The sequence below is a fragment of the Catharus ustulatus genome, chromosome 15 (genome assembly GCF_009819885.2).
Source record: "Catharus ustulatus isolate bCatUst1 chromosome 15, bCatUst1.pri.v2, whole genome shotgun sequence".
In the NCBI taxonomy this organism is placed as follows: Eukaryota; Metazoa; Chordata; class Aves; order Passeriformes; family Turdidae; genus Catharus; species Catharus ustulatus.
Window position 1 is genome coordinate 11,655,111 of NC_046235.1, and position 22,424 is coordinate 11,677,534.

Below are 22,424 nucleotides of genomic sequence, written 5' to 3' on the forward strand. Positions count from 1 at the left end.
AAGACAGGAGTATCTGATCAACAGCTAAATATAGTGCCTTTAAGAAAGTGGTGTTTTACCTCATTGTACATGTCTATTACTCTTACAGTTCTATAGTTCAATCACACACATGCACACATGAGATCCTTTAGCAAAATTTCACACCTGTGCACTCCAAAGTGAACGTGCACAAAGTCACAAGTGTGTGTTATAAAGCAATTTAAGCCCTACTCTACTGCAAATGCATTTTCTAATTCAACAGACTGTGCAATGTAACAGGCAATTTTGTATTATCTGATTCTGAAAACTGTATTGATAAATCTGTATGGAAATAGCAAATAACCTCCTCATCTTGTCTGACAGTGCACTTAGAAAATTTGTATTAAACATGTTTTTCTTCTCACTACAAATAGAGACTTTCCTAAGGCGAGAACAGAGCTAAGCTCTGTTAACTATAAATGCTTTCTTTACAAGTGACTCAGAACTATTGTACTTTTATTTCTTTAATTACTCACTAATAGAATGGACCCATTAAAAAAAATGGAAATTATTTATGCAGCTTTTTGAGGCTGCAAGTATCTCCAAGTCATCTCTCATTTTATCAGAGTTTGCAGTGAATAAAGAGCATCACAGATAAAACTTCTTTTTCTGTTTAGGTTTGTTAAAGGATGAGTATCACAAGCTAGAAAATGCAGAACATTTTAGCACTCTCCTCTTCTAAATAGGAACTGCTTCACAGAAAAGTCACTCACCCTTCCTCAAGATTTATTTAAGCCACTGTATCTTCCATCCACATTTAAAAGATTGAAAAAGTTAGAGACACTCAGGTGAAATACAAAGTAATTATGCTTTAAACTTCACATTTATCTCTTCTACAAGAAGAGAGAATTGCTGAAAAGTGAAGCTAGAAAGGCTTTGATTAAAAAAAAAAGTGCTATGTGGAAGAAAAACTGCCCTTTAAACACAGTACTGAGAGCATTCCCCATGTGAGCTCACACTTACACACAACACTCGGGTCATTAAATAAAGTAAACTGCCACAGTCACACGGTAAAACAAACTTCATAGGGACTATACATTCAAAAAACCTACTCATGAGCAATACTGTACTAAAATGTAAACAACCACTGTGTCACAGAAGCCTGCCAGCTGGGACTGGAGATTGATGAACCCACTTAAGAGGAGTTATTAGCTAAAGTCTACTATAACTGCTCACCTGAAATAGGCTGAAACAAAGAAAAGCCTGTAATAGTGTCTAAATTTAATTTTTTTGTTCTTTAGACATTGATTTGCTTCCATTCTACAACATTAAGCAGGCAATTTCATAACAACTGAGTAAAAAAAACAACAGGCATTACTTTAGCAGAACATGCAGAACATGGAGTTTTTCTACTTGGTTCCATTAACTTACAAGCAATTCAGGCCCAATGGAAACAAGAGTTCTTTTCCAAAGTCAAGTCTGCAATCGTGGCTGATCATCGACATCCTTCGAGGGGTCCTGTCAAGGCATCCAGGCTGCTGTCTGTGTCTGAGGCCAGTGTTTGCTCTGTTGACATGGATGAAATGTCATTGATAGATGATGACTGGGAAGGACTGGTGTTGCTATTCACTGCTGCATCTGTGCTAAGAAAACCAAACATAATAAAATCTGAGGCAAGACAATATTACAGTCACAAATAACCATGCTTCTGGGCTGTGAGCAGCACTTTCCCCATAAAAATCCTTAGAAAATCAAGGAACTAATAAAAAAGAAAAGCAAACATTAAGGCCCTTAGCACCCAAAAGCCAAGGTGACCTTTTAAGAGATTTTTACTTTTCTCCCTCTCTGTGGAGGAAAGAAAGAAAAAACTAACAATGCATAGTGTGAATAGTGACCCGAGTGTCTAGAAATCTAACAGATATAATTAATAAAAGACAGTACAATATTCTGATTACTGAGCTGTGAGAACAGCAGCAAACACAAGGATTCAATCACAGGCACAAATACTTGGCACTGTTAAGTATCCTGAGGGCCCATGCTGAGCCTCAGAAGAGCACTCAGCACAATTACCTGAGCACAGGTGAGGTAACTGCTGCTGATAATTTCATTTGATGACTGAGCCCTTTGGGGAGAAGGCAGCTCAGGGTGTGGGACACCCTGACCAGTGAAGTTTTTCTACAAGTTCAGAACAATTGAAAGCAAAAGTGGATCTCCAATGGTAGATCACCCTCAAGAGTCCCAAATAACAAAAAGTTTGCCTACCTGGATTACTGAGCAGATTTCTTCATTCACAGCACTACATGTGACAGTTACAGAACTACTGAAACAATGACTAACCTGAGGGCTGATCTTTTACCACACCATTCTTGCTCCTTTCTTCCCAATCCATAACTTCTTTGTATATTAATTCTTATGAGAGAACAGTGGGACAAAAGAAAGAAGAGACAGAAAAAGCACTGTAAGACCACAGAGTATTTGTATGCAATTCACATTTCTATCAAGGTACAAGGAAATAGTTAAGGGTCAGTCTGGAAGCAGAACTGTAGAGGGATTTATTTGCCCCATTAGCAGCCCTACAGCAATGATAGAGAATTTTACAGATTTTCTCAAGCATCACAGAAAGATATCAGGACTCTACCACAATCAACGTATCATATAAATAGCACAGCTGTCCACCTAAAAATAACAAATATCCCACCCAAAATTTTATCTATACCTACAGTGCACTAATATTAACTTTTAAAAAATATTAAAAATCAGATTTGGAATCAAAATCTGATTTTATACAAACCTCCCTGGAAATTTTACTTTATTAACAAAATTATACACAAATATTTATACTTGAAGAATCATCTCCATGAGTGTATTGAGGAAAGTCTGGATTTTTTTAAAGAAGGTTAAACAGTTAAAATATTGTACAAAACTCCTCATCTACTAATCAAGGACTTAGGATACAGTCACCTGAACAAGACCCAGAAAAATCCAGAGCTGTAACTTAAATCAAAGAATCTTATGAATGTACCCACAGTCTTAGTGTAACTTAAATAACAGCATCCAAATAGATTAAGGACTCTTCAATTCTGAATAACAATGTTTAGAAATGCATTCAATTACATTTAGCAGATCCATTTTACTTCTCCACCTTGCAGTAATCAAAGATGATTTGAAACCTACCTACCTGTGCAGGCATGCCCTAAGGATAATATGTATGTATAGATCAGCCAGAATCAATATCTGAAATTTATAAAGCTGTTTTACAAAAGCAAATAGCTTTCAAAGTAGTCATAAAAGATGTCTATTACCCTTGGTGTTGTGATGGCAGATGTTAAAATTTTAACTGCCTCACCACTTAATGGTTTTGACTAAAACTGTAAGGTGGAATTGATTTTAATACCACAGTGCTGTTTATTCTTTTGTGTAAGTCAACAGTTTAATCTATTTGGTCAATAAATAAGCAATGAGATTAGAGGAAAAAAACTACACCAGAGGACTCTCCTGCAATTTAAGATTTCTAGAACAAATGAACTAGTAAATATTGTCAAGAGATATGGCTTAAATAATGCACACTGAGAAGAGGCATGATTCTTTTTCAGGGAACTCTCTATCAAGGAAAAAACTATATAGATTACAAGCATTTATGAACAAAATGGAAAGGGAAAAAAGAAAATGCAGCATTTTGCTGAATGGACTTCAAGATGTTCATGTATATACAAGCACTCACACACCTAGGTATGTATTGACTCCACACACACTATTTTTCCATCACTGATTTCTTTTCCTGTTGCCACATGCAGTACTGCTAATTTGGAATAGTGGGGTCCAGTCTGTTACAATATCCAGCCCACTCACTACTAACACAAGATACCACAATAAGTGTAATTTGTCATGCTCACTCCTTACCTTTCCACTCTTCAATTGCATGTTCTCTTTCTTCCAATTGTGCATCATAGATTTGCGGTGGAGGCTACAAAGAAAAGAAAAGTTTGTAGTGCCTACAACATCAGGTTAACACACCCAATCTTAACCAAAAAAATCTAAAAATGACTATTTTTTAGCATTTTTTACCTTCATTGTTGGCAGTTAATTCCCTAAACCTCAAATACACATTCATTTTACAACTCCAGAATCTGCTTCTAAGTCCTGCCTCACACTGAAAGTCTGTTTAAAAGCATCAACCAAAATTAAACTCATTGTAAGGCTTTACATGGCCTTAGAGCAAGATCCTGTTTCAAAAAGCCTGTGATTGCCACCAAACAGTGAGTCTCTTTCTGTAAGTAAAATGAAATATTAGCAACCACTTTCAAAATTATATTAACTCCCCACCAGCAGCTGTCCTTCAGGTGATTCTCCCCTAATCTGGAGGCCTCCTCTGTGATTCCTGCTAGCCAATGAGTTCAAAGCATGCTCTTGACTAAAATTAAAGTTAGTTTTAAAGTTATTAAATTGGAATCTTAAAAATTTATTTTAATTGCAAACTTACAGCTTCTGCTTCAGCTGGATCATACCAGACAGTAATATAAGGATGACGTAAGGCTTCATCTACAGAAATTCTCTTGTCTGGATCTACTACAAGCATTTTTGACAATAAATCTCTAGCTTGGCTGGCTAGAAAGTAAAGGTGAAAAGAACACATATGTAAAAGAGCTGTAGAGTTTAATGTCTGACACAGGAAAAAAACACTGGGAACACAGGACATGCACTGCAAAACTTCTGTTCTACAGAATATAATAAGGGAGAATGTTATTGGTTTTTTTATTTTCTCAGTAATAAAATATAACCCACATGAGCTGTATGCACTTAGAAAAAGATGATCAGCGATAATCTCAATAAAAAGTATTACTTTTGGAGAACATTAAGTGACAGACATTATTCACTGGATTAAAATTAAGAGAATTAAACAGAATCCTGGCACAGGGAAAGAGTATGTATTTAGTAACTACTACTAAGATCTCAGAACTTGTCATAAATGAAAGAAAGAGAAGGTATGCAGCTTTTAATATGGACATCTACTGAAATCAGTATTTTTATTAGGCTTTAAATTAAGTGTGCTGTTTTAAATTAACATCATAGAAGAGAAGAGAGAAAAAAGTCACCTTACTTTTTAACTTGTCACGATCAGATTCTGATGGAAATATCCAGTCTGGGAAGAGCTCTTCAAACTTAATACCAGGATATTTTGGCCTGTTTTCTACATAATTCCTCACAGTAGGTTGCAATTTCTTCATAAAGTCTGCTGATGGTGTTCCTAATTGTTCAATAACTTTATTCCATTGATCAATATCTGCACCATATCTTTAGGAAAATCAGCTGACAAATTTGAAGTCTGCACTCTACAAAAACACCACTTACAAAATCTGAGAAGTTAACAGAAACTTCAACAGAGGACAAAAAGACGAACTTCACTGTAGCATCAGCAGTATTCTGAGCTGCCATGCAAAAAGCTACACTGACACAAAAATAAGACTCAGATTTTGTATTCTGAAGGACAGGCTGGAAGTGCTGCACAATGCATTATGCTTAAGTATCTTTTTCTAATTATAATACTTTTCTAGAATGCAGAAGAAGCTTTATTTGGCAGTTGTATCCATAGCAAAAACAACTCTAAGGTCAGAAAAGAGAGGTTGCTGTGGAATCTTCTGAAGTGCAATGTAACATCAGGAACACTGAAGATTCTTGAAGGTAGAGAAAAATACAAAAAAAACCCTTAAGCACAAATGCATCCTACCCAAAGCAAGGAACTTTGTACCTGTCTCCTAAGGAAATGAAACTTTGAGTTGGAGCATTTTGCAGGGGTGTAGTTGGATGCTTGGGGGCTTTTTTTGGTTGGTGTTTGGGTGGGTTTGGTTTCTTTTCATTTTTCAACTTCAGAAAAGGTCCAGAGAAGTCCTGAATAGGAAATCCATATTCCAGAAAGTTCTAAAGCAAGTTCTTCTGTTTAAGTCTGTCAACCATGGTAATACTCACAGATAACTCTGTTCTTATAATTCAGAATTTAAATATTTTTGTAAGAATAGTATTTATAAGTCACAAATTGAAATTGGACCTCATATTTCTTCAGCTCTGTCCCTTTTCCCTCTCCCAAGTGAAGGCATTTTCCCCAGCCATGGTGACACTCCTTACAGAGGTACTGGAGCCTGCTCTGAACCAGCCCAGCTGGGGAAACAAAGCCCATTAATCACACACAGGAGACATTGCATTAATATTCCTGATATTAAAGTCAGCTCAGATCTACACTTCTCAGTTTTTCCTGATAAAAAGAATGTTCAATTCCAGCAGAGCCTATCCATTGACCTTGCAAACATTCATAGCTAAACTCACTATCTAGCACTTCAACCTATCCATTCTCATAGACAGACTATGCAACTAAAACAACAAATATGCTATACTTTGAATTAAGATGTATTTTAAAATCACTGAGATGCTTCCATTTCAGTTAGTGTGTCAATACAATTATGAATACATGTATAGTCACTGCTCCATGCTAAGACTTTAGACTTCTGATACAAAGATTGAAAATTTTATTTGCTTATTAAATGCATCCAATGGAAAAGCTATATTACAGTCAAAATTAAGAACTGAGTATTTTTAACTTCATGCTAAAACAAAGTACAGACAAAGAAAATTAACATAGATCAGGAAATTTTGTTCCTAGCTGAGAAACTGATTTGTGTGAAATCTCCACCAGTCTCGATTCAAGAAGATGTTTTTGTTTTGAGTAACAGCAGCCTGGTTAGTCAGATAATCAAATTAGAATCCAGTTTATTGAGACCTCAGAAGACTGCAGGGAAGGGCAGGAAACTTAACAACCTATCCCATTTTAGAGATAAAAACAGGCCAAAAAAATATCTCCGTTTCAAAGTGCTTTACAGATGGTGAAAGTTGGAAAAACAATTCTCAATATAGGAAGGACTTAAAATAAGCCTCTTATCAGAAACCCAAGTGGGATTTCAGTGTAAAGCAGGCAGAGTAAGCTCTGTGACTGACCTGGCAACCTTCACACAAAGCAACTCTCCCCATTCTAGAGACTTCAGGGTCAGAAGGAACCAGGCATTTAATCCATGCCAAGTCTATTTGCCTTTTGGGACTCTGGAAAGAGTTGAAAACAGAGTCCTTATTACCATCACAACAAAGCATGACTTTTCCCAAGAAAGCACAAATACCCCTCATGCCTTTTGCATTGGTCAGGCAATCAGTTTCCTTCTCCATATGGGCAGCAAGAACATCAAAAGCATGCAGCTGCTGCCAGGCTTTTCCACTATTTCACCTTAGGTGTCTACATTCCCTGGTTTTTCTCCATTTCTCATTTCCAGCAGCAACTGGCAGTAACTCAGGCCTCCCCAGCACAGCCAGGAGCAGGTTCTGTGCATCCATCACCCTGGCAACGCAGAGCATCTCCTTCTACCCAGAGCACTGCTGCAAGTATCCCAGAAATTCCCATCCACCATCTGGGCAAATAAAAATTACTGAATCTAAGAGCAGTTTTTTCTGAAGACAGTCAAGGGCAAGCATTGGGCAATATGCCGAACTCAGCTCCCTCCTCTAAATGCCCAAATACCAAGACATTTTAAAATACAACTTTAAAAAAGCAACCAAACAAAAGAAACCCCAAACACAATCAACAAAAGAAAAGCTTCATGGCCATGCACAGCAGCACTGCCCATAAACCACCCTGCTAAGGCAATCCTGCAGCTGAAGGTGACAACCTGACCCATGCAGTGATCAGTCAGGAAAAGCCTCAACAACACAAACAGTTGTCAATATTTCCCATCAAAGAGAACTGAAACTCTTACAAGAAACAAACATCCCTATAAGCTATGCACTTCCCTATTGGGGAGGAGAATCCTTGAAACATAGACTGGTGGAGTTTCAGTGGCCCTGAGAGAATCACAGATGATAACTTGTATATTCAACAAGTATGAACAAAATTTCCTTCATTTATTCATGAAAAAATCAAAATAGCCCATGCTAACAACATGCAGGTGAAAGACACATAACATCCATGAAGAATTGTGTTAGGTTGGTCTGAAGGCTTCAAAAAGTAAAATAATAAATATAGAAAAGAAGAAAGGTAGAAAAAAAATACTTATTTAATGTTTAATCATTTTACTACTAAATAATGTATGATCAACTGTTGAAGATTAGTGTCATGAAATTTAGCTCTAAAATTGGAAATCCTCCTCTATAAGATACATGGGTATCTGTGAACAGGCACCTGATGTTTTAGTGGCGGTTGCTCCTTGCTGATGAGCAAAAATATTATATTGGCTTCAAAAACTTGGAGCATAGTTATGAAGACAGGTGGCCCAGGGAAGCTGTGGCTGCCCCATCCCTGGAAGGGTGCAAGGCCAGGTTGGATTCAGAGAGACCTGGGATAGTGGAAGGTGTCCCTGCTCTTGGCAGGGGGCGTGGATTGAGATGGTTTTTAAGGCCCCTTCTAACCCAAACTGTTCTGAGCTTATGGTTCTATGAAATCTTGGCCAAAAATATTGGAGGGAGAAATGGAAGAATAACAATCTCATAGAAAAAGTAAGTCCAAAATCAAATTTACATAAAACGGAAAAAAAAAAAAGAACCTCCAGAAAGTTTTTCTTTTTATGTTAAATAATAATAATTTTAAAAAATCTCATGCAGTTTGCTTGCATTAGGCCACCTTTGACCAGCAAGCGCTAATAAACAAGAAAAAAATCTGATTAAAACTCAAAATATTGTGCAATAAAAAAAGAAAAATCAGTCTACTATTCAAACAAATAATAAGCAAAATCCATGCATAGTTAAGAAGTAACTTTGTAGGCTTTTGCTTAAAACACTTATCAACAAAGAACTAGAGTAAAAAAGCAGTTTTATATTTTTCAAACCTAGCAGTATCTGTCTTTTAAACTACAAAAGCTGAAGCTCATAACACCTTGGATTCAACCACTATAAATTACATGAAATATAGTCTATTAAGAAAATAAAATGGAAAGCTCAACAATTTGGTTAATGACACTAATTTCAAAGAGTACAGTGGATCTAGTAAAACATTACTGAAAATACTGTTTATATTTTTATACAGATCTAAAGAATTGTGTTTCTGTTGGAGGTGGAATGGGATTCAAGGATGACTAGGGAAGGATACGATCAGTGCCTTGGAATATCACACAACCTTTCACCAATTCTCCCATGATGCACCCAACTGACCAGATATCAACTGAAAATAAAAGTGAAATGATCAAATCATGAAGTATCATGAACAAATGTGAGGAAAACAAACAAAACCATCTGCATCTACAGTAAAACACAACAATGTGGAAAACCAAACTGCTCACATGAATTTTCAATCATATCAACACCGACTGACTGTTCCTGAATTTTGTATTTTGGAAAACACAGTCAGTGTTTACACTTGTAAAACAACCATGAAGAAGGATACAATCTCTTCCTGGGAACAGGACTTTATGGAGGACCATTTCTGCCATAATGCACCCAACAGACCAGATATCCACTATCATATGTTAGGTGCAACAAGGACAAAAGATTAAAGAGATTTTTTTTTTAAAATACCACAATTAAGTATTTGAAAGCTCACACTGTATTCCCACAGTCCTGCAGATAATTTATTTCTGTCCCAACCAGAACAATTTCTGCTGAAGTTCTGATCCACATCAGCACTTGCTGTACAACAAGCTGCCTTCTGCATTAAATAAAGTGTTATTATTATCAAGGGTCCAGCAAGGCCCCACAAGTCCCTTGTCTTACACAGCCAAAATTACAAATTTACAAAACCATGGCATCCACAAGCCCTTGTGATAAAGCAAAGAGCATAAAGTACAGTGCTAGTAAAAATCAGCAGGTTGAACCCCAACAATGCAAGGACAATTTCCCTGGCAGCAATTTTGCTGGCTGAATGTTCAATATATTACAGCTGTGTTGGCTTTATAACCAACACAGCAGTGTAACACCCAGGCTCTTTGAGCACTATGCAGACTTAAGAGAATGTAAGACATGGTTTATGGTAGGAATCTGCAGCATACTTTAATAATCACAAAGGCAAAAGGAGACACATTGTCAAAAGATGTTTCAGAATTAAACTACATTGATTAAAGGGTTTATTATTTATATATCGAATTTTTTTTGTTTGGATTGTTTTAATACCAGCCAGCATCAGAGTATCAACAGTTTTTTGAGAATAAAACACATGGCAAAAATAGATGAATATGTGACAAGATATAAATATAGCAGGGGAGAATGAGCAGTTAATGTTAAATGAAGAAAAGCATACAGAAAACTACTGTATTCTCAACAAAAAATTACACTGTAATAATTTTGATTTCCAACACCACGATCAGAATACTTTAACAATCTTGACAGGGGGAAAGCAGCCCTCCCTTCTCTTTTTAATGCAGTTATGTTCCAAGAGAGACATACTTTAGACTGAAGATTAAAAGCATTACTCCAGCACTTACCATTCTCTTTGTATCCCATTCCCAGGATAACCTCTGGTGCTCTGTAATACCGTGTTACTACATATGGAGTCATCATGAAGTTAGTACATGCTGTTCTTGCCAGTCCAAAATCAAGGATTTTTAGTGTACAATCTGATTTTACTACTATGTTGCTGGGTTTCAAATCCTAACAAGAAATTACTTCAGTTAAGAAAGGATTAACATACAGAATAACACACACACCCCCTCTCCACAATCAGGATAAGACAAAAATTCACTTTACTAAGAACTCCATTTTCCTGCCCTGGTATATGTGTTTGTTTATACAACCCCCTCCCTTCCTCCCTGTTTCATAAAAACTGTTCACAAAGAGTATTGTTAATGATCTACTACTACCTACTCTGTGGATGATACCAGCTGAGTGGAGATGCTTGATCCCACATAACATTTGGTAAAGAAGATAAGACATTCTTTCATGATCCAATTCCATATGAATAACCTGGCACAAATTTGCATCCATCAGCTCCATAACCAAATATCTAAAGCACAAAAAAGAAAGCATTAACATAACTCAAGTCTTTCCTTTCAAATGAGTTCAAGCTTAGCATGAGACATTTAAGAAAAATTACCTTCTTTGCTAACCTAAGTGTCAAAAAGCCAGTGATAAAAAACCCATGCACGATTACAAAGTAAAATTATCTATTCAAAAAGTCTTCCTATTAAAAATTAAGTGTTCAATATTCCACCACAAATTATTAAAATTCCACTAGTTTTATTAACAGTAATACAGAGAATAATTATATCTTCTTGTATCATGAAAAAATAAGACTGAAGTTGATACAGAGACTTCAGATATTACAACATAAATGCTCTCTTTCACTGTATTTTACTCTAAAAAATAAGAAAATTAGGATAATCACAGTGAAAACTACAAATCATCAAATAATTTTCAGTTGTCATCTACTTACCCTCTTCAGACACAAACACTCCCTCATTTACCCAAGCAGCTTATTAACAAACCATAACAGCAAATTCACTGGAACCTAGAGATACCCCACCAATCAAATGGCCATGAATCCTTTCTAGACCAATTCATAATGTTTAAATAAAAAAGGAATATATTCACTTCTGAATTGAGGCCAAAATACTGCTGTGCTGATGTGACTGATACAGTAAATAATTGCTCTAATGGTCACATTAGCCAGACCAAGTTATTATCCTGAGGTGATCCATGGAGCTGAAGGACCATGGACACAAACCAGATGCATGTGCAAACAAACATGCAGACACATGAACAAAAGGTAAGCATCCCTTTTTTACTAACCACTTCAGCTTTTAGCTACTCTTGATTTTCAAAGTGTCAAGCCTGCAGGATACTGAAAATCCACCTCTAGGGCTTAGGCCAGTATTTGTCAGAGAAAAAAAAAAATCTAGTACTTACACATCCTGAAATTCTTCTAGTGACTTCTGTGGTGTAAATACATTTAATAAACTAATAATCTATAAAATAAAAACAAACATTAGAAGAAAATTCTGCTTGGATTCATGTAAAACTCCACTACTGCAGAAGTTACCATGTAAAATAAAGTGCACACTGTTACTATATACACAATATGAATGTTACTTGGCTGCACTTAATTCATGTATGCTGAAAAACTGCCAATTCAGAAATAGTTCCAAACTGCAGCATGTGTGCCAAGGGAACCAAGATAGGACAAAATAACTTTTTTTTTTTTTTAAGTTATATGACACCTTCTAACTCCCTCCCCAGTGTTTGTAATATATCCCATTTTCCCCCATAAATAATAAACTCTTATTTTAAATCACATGCTGTGCAAGGAATTTTAACCAAGGCTGTCCAACACCACGTGCACAGAGCTGCCCCATGCCATCCCATTAAACTTAGACTATGATGTACTATATCCAGAACTGCTAAAATTGCTGTGCTGCCATCTTCAACAGCCACCTTGCTTTTATTCTGCTGCATCTGGGCCCCACAAAAGCTTACTTAAAAAGTAAGCCTGAAAGGTTAATTGACTGCAGGAAATTCGAGATTTGACTGTACAACTTCATTGACAGCAATGTTTCTACTTCATGTCAGTACCAGCACATAACAGTCACATAAACCTGATATTCTTGTATTTGAACCATGAAGTATTGACATCAAGGCTCACTTTAGAGAGTTTAAAGATTTCAAAATTCACAAGTATTGTCCATAGAATTTCAGTTTTGTAGACATTGCTGCACCCCTGAAACCCCACCAGTAAAACACTGTATTTAATAAAAATCTTGCCTAAGCCCAGAAGATTTAAATACAGTGAAGTTACAATGGTCAAACCCAAAACCATCCCAGTGCCAAACAGGCTTTGCTGCACATGGCTTATAAAGGGCAAATGCAACAGAGCAAGGCCTGGTCTCTACTGCTGACACTGATGGCAGCCCTGTACCAACATCACAGCAAAACCCTCCTTCCCCTTGCTACTTCAGACCCCAAGCAGCTCACCCAAAAACTGAGCCACACATTGTGGAGAACTGCATTGCCCACAGCAAATCTTTCCAGCCCATCACTATTTCCATTCCTATGGTTACTAACAGCAAGTGAGAGAGCAAACCCTAAGTTTTTTTGATAATTCAGAGTAATGAGAGAAACACAAAGGCCGACTCACATTTTTGTGATTGACGCACTTTAAAAGAACGAGCTCTCTGTAGGCCCTTTTGGCGTGGGTTTGGTTCTGAAAAGGACGACTCAGCTTCTTCACAGCAACATTGATTCCAAGCACTGTATCAAACGCAGCACTAGAAGTGTTCAAAGACAAACAAGTTGAAGTCTGTTTGAAGGAGAGGAGCGGGGGAAAAAGGGAGGCAGAAGTGAGGAAGGAAAGAAATCAAGATTTAAGACAAAGTATATCCATTAACCTGTTGGTACTACACCTAATTTTAATTCAGAAAAGAAACATCCTTTAAAAACTACACAACCTTTAATAAATACAAGTAAGTCAAACAGAAGCACTGACATTCAGCAGCAGTCTTCCTGCTCTCCTCTTTGTCTTTAGACTGAAACTGCTGACTCGAGACTCACACCCAAAATTGCAAGATCTAAAAATATTTTAGGCTTGTTTAAAATCAAGAAGCATTGCAGCTGCCTAATCTGTATATTTGGAATATTTTTTGGACACTTCTGCTGACTGACAATCATTTAGTATTTGCAGCAGAAATTTCTCTTTGCTAAAGGAGAGTCACAACAAAATCCCCATGATCGCTTCTGCAGGGACCAATATTCTCCTGTACATGGATAATTTGCAATGATTAAAAAAATGTAATGCCTAGTAGAAAATTACACTGATCATCTCCTTCTGGGTGGAAAACAATACACTGAATTGAGAAATAAGGGAAAATCAGACTGAAAGGAGAAATACAAGAGTTTAAAAGTGACCACGACCATCAAATCTATCCTGTTTTTCACCTGTTTGTTCCTTCCCTCTGCAGTTTGAGGTCAAAGTTTAAACTTGCTTTAATAGCTGTAAGAATCTAAAGCTAAAGTATCTGTGTAAACAAAACAAAACTAAAGTGGGAAGAGTCTTCATCAGTAACACAGATTATTTGGCAAAATATATGTGAATTCCTAGCACATACTACTCAGGAGTTCCAGTCTTTAAACAGTTTCAGTTTTAAATAAGGATTCCCACATTACCCTATTTCCATCTAATGTTACTTTCATAGGGTAGGAAAGAATTCTCCTTCACATTTTTTCCAAGCACATTTAAGCTCTTTGTGAGCTCCTTTCCCATTTCATCAAGTTATATGTGACACCAGACTTAAAAGGGCCATCATACTACAGTACTCTAACACAAAGTACAGCTTCCCTGTGAGTGCAACAATACTCATATTATATCAAGTTTCCCAGCATAAAATCAGTGTTTTTCCCCCTGTCAAAAAGCAACACCACCACAAAGCAGGGCTAACCCAGGAGATGTGTTTTCTTGGGGTATGCCTCCCAGTTTGAACCAATGTGCCACTTACACTAAAAACTTGCTAGCACTTTTTTCAGCTTAGTTCTGGGAAATGCACAACATTTCTGTGAGTTGTTACGATCAGTCTCTGATTCAAAGCCCTCATGTTATGCAAAAGGAAACACAGAGAGGGAGGAAAGCAACTGGCCAGACAGCTGTAGAAATTATTCTCCTCTCAAACATGAAAGCACTGATACTTCAGTATTCACACAAAAAATGTTACATGTAAATTAATTTTTTATATATTAATGTCTTTAATGTTTAATGACTTCTGTATGTTAATGACTGTATCTGTGAATGAGTATCAAATCAGTAACCAACAGGGTCTGTATGAATTAGCTGTAAATATCACAGGGCAGCAGTGGAGAGAGGAATAATTTTATGGGACGTGTCCCTCTGTGATCTGACAAATGAGATGTATGGCAAGCCTCAGTCTAAGAACACATGAAGAGCTCCACCTGAACCTCTTATCTGGAGACTGACTAGAAAATTTAGGAGATCAAGGACAAGAAAGGAAAACAAAAAAGATGTCAGGAAGTTAAAAACAAAAGTTATTTTGATTTGGTCTAAAATAGATTACCAGACTTCAGATGTATTAATACTTAGGAAGAAAGAAGTGCAGTAAGTTAAATATGTGTGCTTTGTACATAAAATACAAAAGGTATATCCAGTTTCTCTCCTAGCCTGTGTTCAGTTTGAGTCAGAAATATCCTCTACATAACAACTGAGTTGCTTTTTCCATCTTCCTCAAGTTCTCATTTACCATTTTTACTAAGTATGTATTTTTAAAACTACTTATTTTCCTACATTTTAATATCAAAGATAAAACTACATGGAGCAATACCAATGGAGTTTCCCATTAACATAATGAGAAAAAACCTGCAAATTTAGACCTCTCCTAGCTAAAATGACACAGGTGGTATTAAAAATTGCTCACAGAAGAAATGAAATCCAGACAGAAAACTCCAGAAATTCCTAATTTTTATATTAAACAGGAGATGATAAAAAAACTGCCACATCTGTGTGTTACCCTAATGACTTGACAATTTTTTCAGCCAAACACAGCAGGATAGCACTCATCTTAAGCTGAGTTTTCTACATTTTACTTTCTAGTTTTTTGTATCTTCCCCTTGCATAAAGATTTTAGGAGAAACTAAGATGTTCCACCTTGTTCAACTTCAGCTCTTTCACAGGAAGATGAAAATTTATGCAATGTTTCACTCTGTTCCATAAATCAAGCAGTTCCAAAACAAGTCAATAAATCAAATAATTTTTTTCCTCCCGACACGTTGAACTTAACACTACCTAAATTTCATTCTGAAGCAGAGATCCAGGCAAAGTAATTTGGCTTAAAAATGCTCTGCTTCTAATGAAAGGAGAAACCCTTCCAAGCTCCCTGAATTCCTGCAGACCATCTAAACCAAGCATAACTCTGAGAACACTGACACCTGGAAAATGCCAGTACTACACTAAATCTGTTCCAAATCCTAATGGTCAAGATCTAGGACCCCCTCATCACTCAACCCACTGAAGAGAAATATGGTGTTCTCATTTTGATTGTCACCTATCAGCAGGGCAAGATGGCTAGCACAAAAATTATAAAATAAAGGCATCACACAGAAATGCACTCTTTCCCTACTTATATAACTTATTATGCTTATGAAAAGGCCAAGAAGACATGGGCAGGTGCTGTTAAGGAGTTGTTCACAGTACATGAGTCATCACACTTATTCTGCAGATTCTGTAGATGAAGACAAACTGCAGGCTGGATTCAGAGCACGAACAGCCCACCATGTGTTGTGATGAAGTTAATATCACTGAGTTCCTGGGTACATCTGTTTGCTCCCCTGTTCATGGAATGAAAACCCACATCAATAAACATTTTTGCTGTTACCAAGTAAGTTTTGCCCAACAAAATATGGGCTGGCACTAAGTCGTGCAGAATGGATTGCTGCAGTCTAAAAAACATTTGAAAGTGTTTACCTTTAGCTGGCCCAGAGGTGTGGTGCCATACAAGAGACTAAGGTTCAGGATCAGCCTAAGGACTCCCACGTCCTGGGCCAGTGGAGGCTGGACACAAAGCTGGGGTGACACACCAAGGGAGAGCCGGCCAGCCCAGCCCCTCACACAGCATCCCTTTCTGGTTAATCCATGGAGTGACAATGACACTGATTTGCCTCATCCTGCCAGTTAATGGCAAGGCCACTGCATTGATGGCTCCTAGAAATGGACAGGAGTGATTGGGAATAAAAGAGGGGGAAGAAAGGGGGCCATGATGAAGAAACGAGTAAAACCCAGAATCTCTCACCATTGTCATACCTTACACTGCAAAATCACAACTACAAGGGCAATGGGAGAACTAGAAACAGAAATAAAGTGGTTAATGAGAAAGGAAGGAATTTGTTGATCATTCTAATTTATGCAGTTATCCAAATATTAATTTTCCCTAAAAACAGAACAAAAAAATAGGTTTGCACATGAACTATAGCAAGCATTTGGTTTAGAATTTATTTAGTCCATAACCCTGAAACAAGAGAATTTATTAACAGTATTTTATGTTCTGGTACCTCTATCAGAAAACATGCAACCTTTGCTTTATATTTATAGCTTTGCATATTTAAATAAAGTATTTATTACTCACCAAACAATGCCCTGTGCCCCTGATCCTATGGGCTTCAATTGCTGGTAACGTTTTAGCACAGTGAATGTTGAATCTGCAACTTGAACACTGTAAAACTGACTATCACATTTACTGTCAGTCATGGTGTAGTGTCATGTAGTTTTCTCTCTCAGGGACCTGGCAAAGTTTTCAAGATCTTAAAGAAAAAGAAAGAAAACAAATGTTCAATATCTCACTAATTTCAGGCAGACAAAATGGGAAATATTATACATATTTTAATACATATTAATTTTTCAACAGCACATCATTAAACAAGCATGCTTTCTGTTTTGTGCATTACCACTGCTAATGAAAAATACTTGCAGACAAACAGCAATTACAGCTTTCACAGCTTTAAGGAAATGCATGTTCCTATTCCAATCTCTCAAACAAAAAGCATCTAAGTAAACAACTCTAAAAACAAAACCAACCAAATACAACTCTACTCCTTGAGTAGACTTAACATAGAACTACTGTTATGTGCTAGGACATAAATTTTGTATTACAGAAAAAAAATTTTGTTATTCAAACACTGAGAACACAAGCAAAAGTGACAAGGGACATCCATGGAGCCCATGGATAGAAGGAAAGAGGGTTTTAATAAGACTTGATTAGAACAGCAAAACAAGTTTAAAACCAAACTGCCCCCCAAATCCCTGTGGCTGCTATTATTTATCCAATATCCCTTTCAGCCTTGCTCAGCAGGAAACTTCAAGGAGGGCTCTGCCTTCTCACCTCTGCCAGGCAACCTTTCCCTGATCCAGATCTATGACAACACATTCTCCTTCCCATTTCAAACACACCACAACACCCTACACTATCAGTCAGTGTCCTTGTAGTATTACAGAACAAGACTTTTTGTGCTACAGTTTAGAAGTGTCTTCCCTGCCATAATAGAGAGTAAGTTATATTTATCTGTCAAGAATGAATCAGAGGTAGGTAATTACATCAGAGAGCACAGTAATGGACTCACCCTCTTCAGCTCTGAAGTGTTACAGTAATGAGAGCACAGACCAACAGTTTTCCTGGGTGTCCATCCTTCTTCCAAATCTTACAAGAAAATTACCTCAGTAATTACTGAAGAGCTCTCTAACAAATTCTCCCCTTTATAATTTCACATTCACTATGACAGATAGTGCCATTAGAGCCCAGAGTGATTTGCACAGGCAAATCACTTGAAACTTGTTCCTTCAAACAGGAAGTGCAAGCAGCCCCTTCCCCCGGAGCAGCTGTGCTCTGTGCTGTCTGCTTTGCTTACAGAAAGAACAGCTCGTCTCTCTTCACTGGCCCCACCGAATATCAGTGAGCCAATGCAAAACAGAAAAGCCTCAAGAGCCACCCAGACACCCACCCTAGAAGGGCACAAAGCCACACAAATAACTTTTGGTTGCTTCAAGAATTAGAATTTCACTCTTCCTCAGTGCACGTAGGAGGGAGCAGCATCTTTTCCATGTTTTCAGCCAGCTGATGAACTCAAGGAATCTGCAGTAAATTAGGTGGAAGACCTTCAAGCCCCAGTAAAGACTGAATTTAAACTGAACTGTAAGTCTTAAGAGATTCTCCAGAAATGTCTAGAGTCCTTTTACCTTCTAGTCTCTCAAAAATCTATGCAGCATTTTAAGAGGCAGATATTCAACTGGGTCATCTCCGGCAGCAATTTAGACAGTCAGTTTACTTGATATTTCCTCTTAGAAGCTTTAAAAATAAAGCAGAGGAGAAAGGATCAGCAAAGGGAAAATGTGGGGTACAGACTTTCTGCCTCTGTCACAGGGAGAAGAAGGCAGAAAATGGTATCTCCTATACAATAATATTAGAGGCAGTCAGATGCAGTTCCACAGCCAGCTAGTACTAATATGAGACCAAAGGATGCCTTAAGAGCAGCTCTCAGACTTTCCCAGTACATCCCATTCTTTCCAATTCTTTTCATTACTCTAAAGCTATGCACTCTGAAGTACCAAGTGTTTTGATGAACAGTTCCTGAGCAGCTATGGTACTTTTACTGAATCTTATTGTAAGAAAGGTACAGCCGGAAGGTCGAGATCTTCCCTCTGCAAGGCCTTAAGAGAAAAACCAAAAAGTACAGATTTTGCATAAACCGAGTAACAAGATACAGGGTAACAACTTGTTAGCTACACAAGAACTCTGCTGTAACTCTTCAGGAGTTAATGAAACACTTTCTTGTAACAGGGATAAAGAAATATGGGAAAACAAAATTACCCTGATCCTGAAAAATCCCTCCCTTTAGGAATCATTGTCTGCACAAAGCCATGTTTCAAAAATCACTTGGAGATGAGGATAAGATCTTCAGAAAAGCCCCAAAGAGAGAAACGGGGTATCAGAATACACAAATTTTATGTATTTCAACATATTTGCAATTCTCTGTGCAAAGCACCTCTCCACGAGTCTTGACTTTCACTCAGACTTCAAACTGACTGCATCAGGACATACATTACTTCAGACATACACATTAATGTAAAATCAGGTGCCAAGGGATTGTAGCTGTTCACAGGACTTCAGACAATCCATTCTGGGGGCAAGAGCACCCAGATAAAAACAGATTTCCTGTTGTGCAAGTAAGAAGTATATCTATCAAATAAGTTTCTTAGTACTTACCTGTTATTCTTCCACTAGAAAAATAATCAACACACCAAACCTGCCAGTAGTAGGCTTATACACAATTCCAACGAGAAATCTATACAGGCTGAAAGCAACTGCACTATAGAATACATCTTGCATTAAAGTCACTTTCCTAAAATATATTTATTAAAATGGTAGTTTACTAATAACCAGATCTGTACTCTGGATATCTTCAAGTCAAAAGCTTATGAAAGACTGGGAACACATTCCCAGGGTTGTTTTGGTTACAGAAATGTTATTACTGACAACAAAACACAAGAACAACACAAAGCTTGGCTTAATTTTTAAGCCTTAAGCTAAAATTCTACTGCTGACAATATTAGCAGTGAATATATATACACACACGTTGGGATTTATAAAAACATACAGAAATTCCGTGCAGAAAATCTCCCCCTATTCTTATTCACCTTTGCAAAAGCACTTCTAATTCAGGTGTGCCCTTTTAAGGACTATCATTCAATAGTGTCAAGTGCTTTTTTTTATATATCTTTACAGCAGTATGTATCAAAAGGTAAGAGTCCAACTACAAAATCAAGTGAGTTACACCTCACTCCTCTATTCACAACCTTTAGAACGAAAGTGGAACAAAGCACCAGCTGAATAACGCCGAATGATTACAGCGCTTCAGAGGTAGTTTGCAACCAGAAACTCTTGGAAAGTAGACTTTTTTCTTTAAGCAACCCACATTACTTCTGACCAAATGACGATTTCACCACTACCTGTTACAGTATCGTTCAGCTGTTACTCATAGATGCAAACACTGGAAGATCTCACAAGTCTGCCAGGGCAATTTGGTGTAAAGAGAGAAAAAGTTTAAACATACAAGTGTACTAAGCAATTTCGCTGCTTATAGAAGAACTAAGCAAAAAAAGTCTTCTCACATCTTTCCTAAAACTTCTGCTAAGCAACCGTTCCGGCTCCCGAGAGCCCGGGCTGTCCCGCAGCGCTCGGTGCCGCTCCCCGCCGGGACGGGGCTCTGGGGCCGCCGAGCGCGGGCCGGCCGCGCACGGGCACCGGCGGAGGCGGCACGGAGCGACAGGGGAGCAGGACGGGCAGAGGCGGCTCCCGCGGGGCCGGCACTGCGGCACGGGCAGGGCGAGGGGCTCGGCCGGAGGAGGAAGGGCCCGGCCCTGCCGCTCTCCCGCGTCCCTCCGACACGGCCGGGCCCCGGCAGCGGCCCGCGGGCCGCCCCGGCTCTGCCCGCGCCGCGGGACAAGCCGAGGACTCCGTCCTGCCCAGGGCTCGTCCCGCCCCGGCTCCAGCCCCGCCGCCCCAGCACGCCCCTCGCGGCCGCCCCCTCACCTGGGTCGGACGCGGCGGGACCGGCCCCGGCCGCCGCCTCCCGCTGCCCCAGCCACAATGGCCTCCCGGTGCTCCGCACGGCGCTGCCCTGACTGACAGCCGCCCCGACCAATCGCAGACCCCGCAGGGGGAGCTCAGCCAATCGGGCTTGGGGGCGGGACCTGCTGGCCGCTATATTAGGGAGGGCGCTGAAGGCCCGCAGTGACGGGGCAGTTCGGCCTCCGCCCCTGGCGTGGTGTCATTTAGTGGCGTCAGCATGTCACGATAGTCGTGATGTCATCGCATGACGTCAGGCGGTCACGGGAGCTGTTATGTCATTGCCTGACGTCAGCATGTCACGATAGTCATGACGTCACCTCACAGCAGTACCATGCCACGAGCAGCTGTGACAGCAATCCTGCTGCCTGCCCCTCACAGCTGCAGCAGGCCGGGGGAACCCTCGGTGCCATAAACACCTGCCCTGGAGAAGGAGCCCCCAGGGACACGAGGGCAGCACACGGTGGCATTGCATGGTGGCACTGCACGGTGCCAGCCTGACCCTCTCCACCCCACCACAGCAGGCCCTGAGCCACTGGTTCTGCCATAGCCCCTGGAGCACAGGCTGCCCACGGCTTTTCCAGAGAGATGGCTCAGAAGGGAAGGGGATTTATTCCCTCCCCACACTATTTTCGACCCCACTCAAAAATCATCAGCCTTCTATCCATTACATAGCCCCTGCCTTGACATGAGGACTGGTGTTTTTAAAACAGGTGCTGCCTAAAAATAAACTCAATTTTCCACCTCTCCTAGGACCAGTGAGAGCTTTCATTTCTGTGATTTCTGTTCTCACAGATGATCTTAGGAAAAATGCACCTGTAATTTTTTTTACTAAATCAATTTAGTGTCACATATTGACTAGACGACATCAATATGCTGTGACAGTTCTGCTTTCTAATATGAAGAGAATACTGATTCTAGATTGAGACTAAAAGGGGCCTTTCCATCACTTACCAAAACATGTTAGATATACAGAGTTACATATTTCTTGGCATTTAGGCCAGATTAGTACTATATTTTTCGTTATGAGTTTGGTTCTATGATGAGGTTATAAAAAAGTACTAGGGCAGTTTCCAGTAAGTAGCTCCTATTATAACAAGCTGTGTAACACTTTCAAGCTCTTAACCTAAGTAAACATTCAAACACCTCCATTTAGAACCAAGCCTGCAGAGGAATATCATTAAGAAAACTTCACTAATGAAGTATTTATAAAAATGCAGAAAAATTTAATACTATGCTTTCTGGCCATTTGGAAATAAGAACCAAACAAATGAATAGAGAACTTCTTGTGTGTATCTACCTTATTTGTTTGCAGGTTTATAGGTGCTTCCCTAAAAAAATGTGCTTTTGCATATCTATATTGTACTAAAATAGGACTTTCTTTAGATGTGTGAGAGAAGT

General features: G+C 38.7%; 1 protein-coding gene across 3 annotated transcripts; it reads right to left on the reverse strand.

Moving 5' to 3' along the window:
* Positions 1-294: 294 nt before the first annotated feature.
* MAPK9 (mitogen-activated protein kinase 9) lies at positions 295-21,090 on the reverse strand. Of its 3 annotated transcripts, none has more exons than XM_033073274.1 (12): positions 20,988-21,090; positions 17,031-17,205; positions 13,046-13,175; positions 11,821-11,879; positions 10,780-10,918; positions 10,401-10,566; positions 9,074-9,145; positions 5,057-5,239; positions 4,439-4,563; positions 3,859-3,922; positions 2,296-2,367; positions 295-1,596 (listed from the first exon to the last, which is right to left on the reverse strand). In XM_033073274.1, the coding sequence occupies exons 2-12, from the start codon at positions 17,150-17,152 to the stop codon at positions 1,454-1,456; spliced, it is 1,275 nt and encodes a 424-aa protein (XP_032929165.1). In that variant the 5' UTR covers positions 17,153-17,205; positions 20,988-21,090; the 3' UTR covers positions 295-1,453. The 3 variants fall into 3 exon arrangements, with proteins under 3 accessions (XP_032929165.1, XP_032929168.1, XP_032929164.1); XM_033073277.1 differs by having other exon boundaries at positions 295-1,601; XM_033073273.1 differs by lacking the exon at positions 9,074-9,145 and adding an exon at positions 9,368-9,439.
* Between the last annotated feature and the right edge of the window lie 1,334 nt (positions 21,091-22,424).